We start from the raw sequence: 7,653 nt of genomic DNA, 5'->3' as shown, positions 1-7,653 counted from the left end.
AAAGTATTTGATACTCGGCCTCAAAGCGCGTGTCATAAGATTGTGTTACAAGTAAATAAAAACAAAGAAAGTATTTGATAAACTATCGTTAAGGGTCTAGCTTGTGTATACGATAATAGCATGAATGATTGAAATAAATCTATTTTCTCACGGAACCACTCAATTTAGCCTCGATCGTATCTATATTTTCTCATAGAAGAAACAAGAAAAGAGAAAAGTAGACTTGACGAATAATTATGACTATATTGATTTATTTCCTTGAAATTACATTTGATAGCCACAAAAGGCAAAATACATATACAATAAACTAACTCATGCTTAGATAATAACTTATATGAAGTATATATTTGATGATTTTTTTTTTCTTTTATCTTGGAGATTTCAATGATTCCACTTGAGACTTTCCACGAGGACCCTTTAACCTAATGTAGAGACGATATTCATTAAACGTCATAGATGGATACAATGCTGGATTCTCGGAACTAACAAGTTCCTTTGCTGGTTCAATTAACAATTCACCCCTTGGATTGTAGAAGAATGCCAACGAAATTCTCTCTATATTAGGGTTTACAATTACCCTGTGCTCTACACTCTTGTATATAGCATTGCTTAGCACCTACATCAATTAATCAAGTAAATTGTTGATAAACGATCATAAATTTAAAAACATCATTCAACGAACAATGAATTAACTCATAATGTACCTAGTATACATAAGAAAATTATACAATATTCAAATAAACCTTACAAAAGTAAGACTTAGTATTTGAATCACTGAAAGTAAAATTAGAGGTTTACAAAGAGGAACCAACTTTCCAAAGTATTTACATTGATATAGATAGAGCCCTTTTTGATATATTGAGAAGATCCATAATTTTCGTATTTAAAAAATTATGGCATTAAAACTACTTAAAAGTTTTTAATGGGAAATTCTACTCATGTTTTTTCAAATAGTATGACCACTAATTTGAAGGGTGAAAATAGTGTGTCATCAACCCTAATGAGGGGGTCCAAATTCCATGTAAAATGATATTAATTAAATAAAGAAAGATAAGAATGCCAACTAGTGCAGCTGAAATTAGAAAGGTTTATTGTGAATCGATAGTTTCTACTTTCTATTGCATGGTTAACAAACAATGGAACAAGTTGTTCAACTTCAAGTTGCTATTTATCGAATAAATATGGTTCAAGTTGCAACTTTAATTTTTTATGCACGTTTTATTAATTTTGATGTCAAATACTCCAAATTCCGATTGAGTTATCATACATTCATACTCCGTATTTATATCATGATATAAATCTTTCTAAATATATTTGGTCCATATACGAGTTATGGAATCTTGCACATGGGATGGAGTTTGGGGTACAGCAGAGGAATTGGCCAACAAAAATGATTGGACATTACACCAAATGGTGACTTTATTGAGCAATCCTAATATACTTCGTATTATACTAATGGTGCGTTATTTTGACATAAACTAAACTTAACTGAATTATAGTTTTAAATAACTTATTAGACCGGATTAGATTTGAATAGATTTACTTTGAAATGTATTTTCTTAAGGTGAAAAAAAATACTATAAATTCCTAAACTTATTATGAATATTTTTGTCTGGATTTTTTTTAATTGTGAAAATTTCAAAATATTTGTTTATACGTCATCTTAAAAAAAAAAAAAATAAATAAAAAAAATTCCAAATTGGATCAAAAAAAAAAAAGTCTAATATCTAGAAATGTTTTATCATATCATTGTGTTATAAAAAAAAAAGTCTAATAAATTAATCAATTTCTAGTCAACTAGCTTAGCACCTCAAACTATATAAAACTACTTCCCCAGCTCCATATTGACAGAATTTTGGTGACCATGTTATTAAGAATGAAGGAATAATTAATTTTATACAACCACTGGGAAAATTATTATCAATCATTTCATATTAGATGTATGATGATCTAATCCTTCACGTAATTTTATGGAATAACCAGGTGGATTTATTTGCACTAGAAAAGAGAAAAATGGTGAGTTGGACTTTTTGATGATTTTTTACTAAAAACAATTTATTACGTTCATATTTTCATTTTTGATATTTAGTTTTACTAATCTAAACAAAGACAACAAGATAGGGCCAACCTGAACCATGGTGGACCCTAAACAAAATGCTTAGTACATTTTGAAGATGACAAATTAAGTCTTTTTCATTGAGTAGGTGATGTACATTACAAATTTCTTATAAAAATAAATCACTTGACTAATAAATCATAGATGTAGCCTTTCTTGCTTAAAAAAGGACAAAAATGAGGTAAGTTAATTTATATAAAGGATTTCATGTTCAATTTATAAGATGTGATTGCAATTGAAAATATCGTTAATTCGTACATTTCTTATCCATTAATTCGTATAGATAAGGGTTTATATGCAGGACAGGTGGTTGATTCGAAATATATCAATAATAACATGGAATATACTCCATGTTTTAAATGATTGATCTATGTATTGACACCGCGACAAATAAAATTAGTTGCAATTCATAAGGAGATAAATTATTGTATTGTGAATGTCTATAATTTATATTATATAAAATTGAAAATGACAATTGTCTCCGGTTACAAAATTTTGAAATTATATCGTAGGATAATATAGTGATTTTACATGATGGTTATCTATTTCATCTCCTCATTCTTCATACCACCTATAGTTATTTTTTGCATGATACTCTGTTTTCTCCTATTATTTTTAGTAATGTTGATTCTATTAGTAGCAAAAGATGTATTCATGATGGAATAATGAAACACAAACACGTATATTGACATATTGTCCCAACCAATGATAGGAAAAACATTCTATATTAACCTATAAAATTAAATTAGAATAAAATACAATATATTTCATTCATGTCTACTACTTAGATTCCACATCCCAATTTTATAAGACATTTTGTTTTGTCAAGTTAGATTCCACGTTACTAAACCGAAAAAGTGAACAATAAATCAAGTTATCTTTATATCTAGAAGGTGTTATCGGCCAATAGGATGAACTCTATTGATTTATTTGTAAAAGTTAAGACATACTATTAAAAATTAAAAGATTGAGGTCATCATTTAGTCCACTAGAAAACCTCCACATTGCACTTCTTAATTAGTGTTGATTGGCAAGCTTTCCTCAGTGGATTTAATAGCAAATCTATTAGCCGATTAGGTTGGTTAATGAGGTTGTTTAGTAACTAATTAAAAAAATAGTTTTCTAAGTTTATTAACGTAAATTTAGGCTATTTTGTATAAACAAAATCAGTTTTGATCCAAAAAATTTATTTTAACTATTAAAATTCATTTGGATAAGTGAAAAAATATATCACGATACATCATTCGATTAAAAAAACAAGCAAAAGTAAGTTTTGATAAGTGCAAATAATTAATTAATTATATCTGTAAATAAAAAAATAAAAAAAAGAGCAATTTAGTGCAACAAGGTTTTTTTTTTTTTTTTTTTTTTTTTTTTTTTTTTTGGGATCTCTCCCACCCCACCTCTTAAAACATTGGCCACATGTAGACACACCCTACTTATTGTTTGCTTGGAATAAAATATAAATGAGAAGTAATATGAAATGAATGAATTGAAGTATCGTTTAAATGCATATTATGCCATGGAGTATGAATAGGAATAACAATTTACTAATAACATATAAAATACTATGAAAAAGTAAACACATAGTAACACGTGTTACAAATGTGATTTGACTAAGTTAACAAGTATATTTTAGGATATTATATATAAATAATATAATATAATTTATGCATATATCATTAGTTCCCAAGTCAAAACAGATTAGTTAAAAAAAGTGGTGCAAGATAACTACTACCATAATCCACGCTATCAGCCATAAATATAAATTGAGTTTACAATTTCATCAATCATGTTAGTGAAATGATTATATAGTAATTAAATCGAAGATTACCTTCTTTTCAACCATAAAAAAGATGTTTGAACTTAAATGATTGACTAATCTTATACTATATAAAAACATGCTTAATTTATACAGTGAAAGTTATATAGTATTATTTTATAAAAGTTGACAAAATTTTAAATAAGTCTTCCAAAGTTATGCCTTAGACATTTAGCGCATTACTATTCTAGAGAATTACGTACCTGAATTTGGTCACCAACGTTGATGATGAAAGCATGTTGAGCGGGTTTAACGGTTATCCATTTGTCATTTCTACGGACTTGAAGACCCGGTACATCATGATCCGGCAGCAAAATGGTTAACCCACCCGGATCCGAATGAGAGGACAGTCCAAGGGTCAAGTCAGGTTGTGGGCATTTTGGGTAATAATTCACCCTTAAGCAAGCTCCATTTTCCTCCCCTCCAAATGCATTTTGAAGATAATTCTCCTCTAATCCAAGATTTGTCGAAAATACTTTCATTAATCTTTGACCTAATTTCACCACTTCGCTTAAGTACTTCTCGACCACCTCCCTGCATTTTATGAATTATATTAAAATATTACGAGTAACATCAATAAAGTCATATGGTCATATAATTAACTTACAAAGTCAAATTACGAGTATCATTAATAAGATAAACGTACAAAGGATTATGTAAGCATTTAATTAAGGGTAAAAATGAATAAACTTGATTTCAAGATAACATTTGTGTACAAGATAATTAAGGGATCTAGCCTCGTACATGCAAAATTCATAAAAAAGTAGCAAAACACTAATTTAATGATTAACAAAATTTTAGGACTTTTGATGGTTACTATAGATCATAGGAATCATTGCATATGATTGTCAAACGTTGGATGACAATTCAGAAAGCACAAAGGGTGGCTCTTAATTTAGGGGGGAAAAAATTGGATAACGTGGTGGTTCATAGTTGATGGCAAACCAAGGACGGAGTAGTATTAATTTAGCACCACTAGTATCCATTATAATGAAAGATGATCTTTAATTGGTGGAATATTATGGACCAAAATTCATGCAAAATCAAGTAGAAAAAAAGGTTAGCACATTAACATGTTGATCCTTAACATTATCGTGTTATATTAACCGCAAATTCTTTCATTATACTAACACATCGTGATCAAAATAATTATCGACATTATTATAAACAATGTAGGCGTGTAGCTATACACTGTATGTAGACATGAAGTTATCGTACAAATATTGTACACAGTAATTTGTTATATAATATAAAATCTTAGTTATTTATATATCATCAAGAATACCTTGCAATGTCATTAAATCTAAATTTAATTTTTGAGTGTAAGACAATTGCATGACTAAGCTAATATATTAAAATCATGTTGAATGCGTGATTTAATATAGATATTGGCTACAAATTATCATGAAATGATATTTATCTTGAACTAAAAAATATTATAATATAGTAGCAATTGGACAATGTTTGACTGAACAAACTTTTCCTTTTTTTTTTTTTTTTTTTGAATTATTTTAATTATTCTTTAACTTTGAAAAACTCTATTTGATACATTATATAATGAAATTCGAGTTAGCGATAGTGTCACGAAAAGGGGAACAAGTTAATTGAATTAAACAACAATGAACACCTGCCAACTAAAAAATTGTGAAAAAGGGAAATTTAACCTGACCTTTGTGACTTAATGAATTAATAAAAATAAATAAGGGATACCTTTAAATTTGCTACCTTTTATATTACGTATATCCTTTTAGAAGTTATTTACTTAATTAGCAAGCTAAGCTAAGATTGTTTACTACTAATATAGAAATGAGCAACTTAATGTGAGGAAGAATTTTAAATTATAGTAAATGAGGTATTAAAGAAATGTAAACGAGTTTGAAAATGTAAGCAAAACTTAGTTAAAAACAATTTAATCATGAGATTTCTATTGTTTTTTGAGACAATTGAGATGCTCTTTCTTCGCTTTATCTCTTGTGAAACCTTTGGCCACTCTTAAATGTATGATCTGACTTTGTTGATGCTTTGAAATAAATTTTGTAAGAACGTCCCTACTCTTATCTCAAATTTTAAGTGTCACCCTTTTAAATAAATTCTAGTTAGAACAACATTTTTAAAAGGTGTTTGTTCTTCTATAAATACTACTCTTTATAAACTTCGTCCCTACTTGATCTGCTCCCACAATCCGGTAGCCACTTTTAAAGATAAATTCTATGATTTTTTATTGGACAATAAGTCAATAACTATGTGCCTCATCATAAAAAAAAAAAAAAAAAAAAAAAAAAAAAAAAAAAAAAAATTAAAAAAAAAAGATAAAATAAAATAAAAAACGTATAGTATCAAGGACAGGAAAGAACCCCATTATCTTCCAATATGGAGATTTTTCACAATTTTTTTTTTTTTTGTTTTTTTAACAATATTATTTTTCTATTAAAACTTATATATGGTACTATCAATGATAAAAGTCTTAAAAACAATTATTTGTGATGTCCTTGCTAATTAAACTAATATCCACAGACCACAAGGCAAAATGAGTTGATTTTGATATAAAAAAAAAACTAAGTAAAATATTAATGGTACCTGTGATGAGGAGGTTGAGCAGGCCATTTGCAGTGATCCTTCAAGTTAGAAGGAAGATAATGAAGGAAGTAATAATCACTCCAATCAAGAACAGCACCTTTCTCAACTCCAAGTCTACTTCCATACCCTTCATAAGTTTTAGGGTCGTTGGCGTACTTTTGTTTCTCTTTCATGGGTTGGTAAAAGAACTCGCGCCAAGTTTGGCGCGCCTGATCCATGAGATCAGGAGGGACCCCGTGGTTAACGGCTTGGAAGAATCCCCAAACCCTGCAGGCCTCACCTACTTTTTCTCTGGTGACTTGGACTTTATATGGATCACCAGAGAAGAGGCCTGAAAGGTCTATTAAGGGGATGTCCAACCTGTCCGTAACCACGGGTTCCACTACCGGCCGCTCCGTCACTGGTTTGACGTAGCAGTCCGGTATCCGGTCCAATCCACTATCTGATAGGGATTGGACTCGAATTATTGGCTCAGGCCAATCCTGAACACAACTCATGATCTTATATATTGTTTTTTTTTTTCGTAAAAATACGAAATCTCTAGCTAGGTAAATTTGTTTAAGATGATGATGGAAAAAAGAGAAGGAATTAGTTTGGAATTTATAGTGGTGTTGTAGGAGGGGGGAGAGGGAGTTAAAGAAAGAGAGGAAAGAAATGATGAGGTGATAGAAAGGAAAGAGGAACGTGGGATAAATAGGGTAAAAAAATAATATAAAACGTGCGAGTTAGTGAGAGTGTGATAAAAGGTAGTACTGCCTACTAACTAAGAAAGGGACATTTGGGTTTGGGTTAGGATGATGTGCTTGTGGCCTTGTGGGAGTGTCTTTACTTGACCATGACAGGCCGACATTGGAGATAAAGAGACCCTAAGCTACCACACTCATGCATTGGCTACTTGGCTAAGTTTTCGCTCTCTTCGAGTTACATACTTCCTTCGGTTTATTTATTTATTTATTAATATAATGTATTAATTTATCGTATAATTTACTATACTTTGTATTAATTTTCGTATTAATTAAATTACCATGTATACTTGAATAACTGCATCACTTAATAAATGCACGTATCTCTTTCATATATAGAATTATTTTTCTATATTTTACTTCATCTTATCTATCTCCTTCTCTACCGATATTAT

At 29.5% G+C, this 7,653-nt stretch overlaps 1 protein-coding gene across 1 annotated transcript; it reads right to left on the bottom strand.

Moving 5' to 3' along the window:
• Positions 1-227: 227 nt before the first annotated feature.
• LOC110711051 (probable 2-oxoglutarate-dependent dioxygenase At5g05600) lies at positions 228-7,327 on the bottom strand. The gene is made up of 3 exons (XM_021889427.1): positions 6,516-7,327; positions 4,142-4,472; positions 228-616 (listed from the first exon to the last, which is right to left on the bottom strand). Exons 1-3 carry the CDS (start codon positions 7,010-7,012, stop codon positions 368-370), a joined length of 1,077 nt encoding a protein of 358 aa, XP_021745119.1. The 5' UTR covers positions 7,013-7,327; the 3' UTR covers positions 228-367.
• Positions 7,328-7,653: the final 326 nt, after the last annotated feature.

Source organism: Chenopodium quinoa, unplaced genomic scaffold (genome assembly GCF_001683475.1).
Source record: "Chenopodium quinoa cultivar QQ74 unplaced genomic scaffold, ASM168347v1, whole genome shotgun sequence".
NCBI lineage: Eukaryota > Viridiplantae > Streptophyta > Magnoliopsida > Caryophyllales > Amaranthaceae > Chenopodium > Chenopodium quinoa.
This window is presented reverse-complemented; position numbering and strand designations above follow the sequence as displayed.

Excerpts from the sequence above, each read along its gene's own strand:
- LOC110711051 (XM_021889427.1), bottom strand. The coding sequence starts at position 7,012 with ATGAGTTGTGTTCAGGATTGGCCTGAGCCAATAATTCGAGTCCAATCC. Across the intron at positions 4,473-6,515 it reads GCTCAACCTCCTCATCACAG|GGAGGTGGTCGAGAAGTACT; the intron begins GTACCATTAATA and ends CATAAAATGCAG. Across the intron at positions 617-4,141 it reads ACGTTGGTGACCAAATTCAG|GTGCTAAGCAATGCTATATA; the intron begins GTACGTAATTCT and ends TAATTGATGTAG.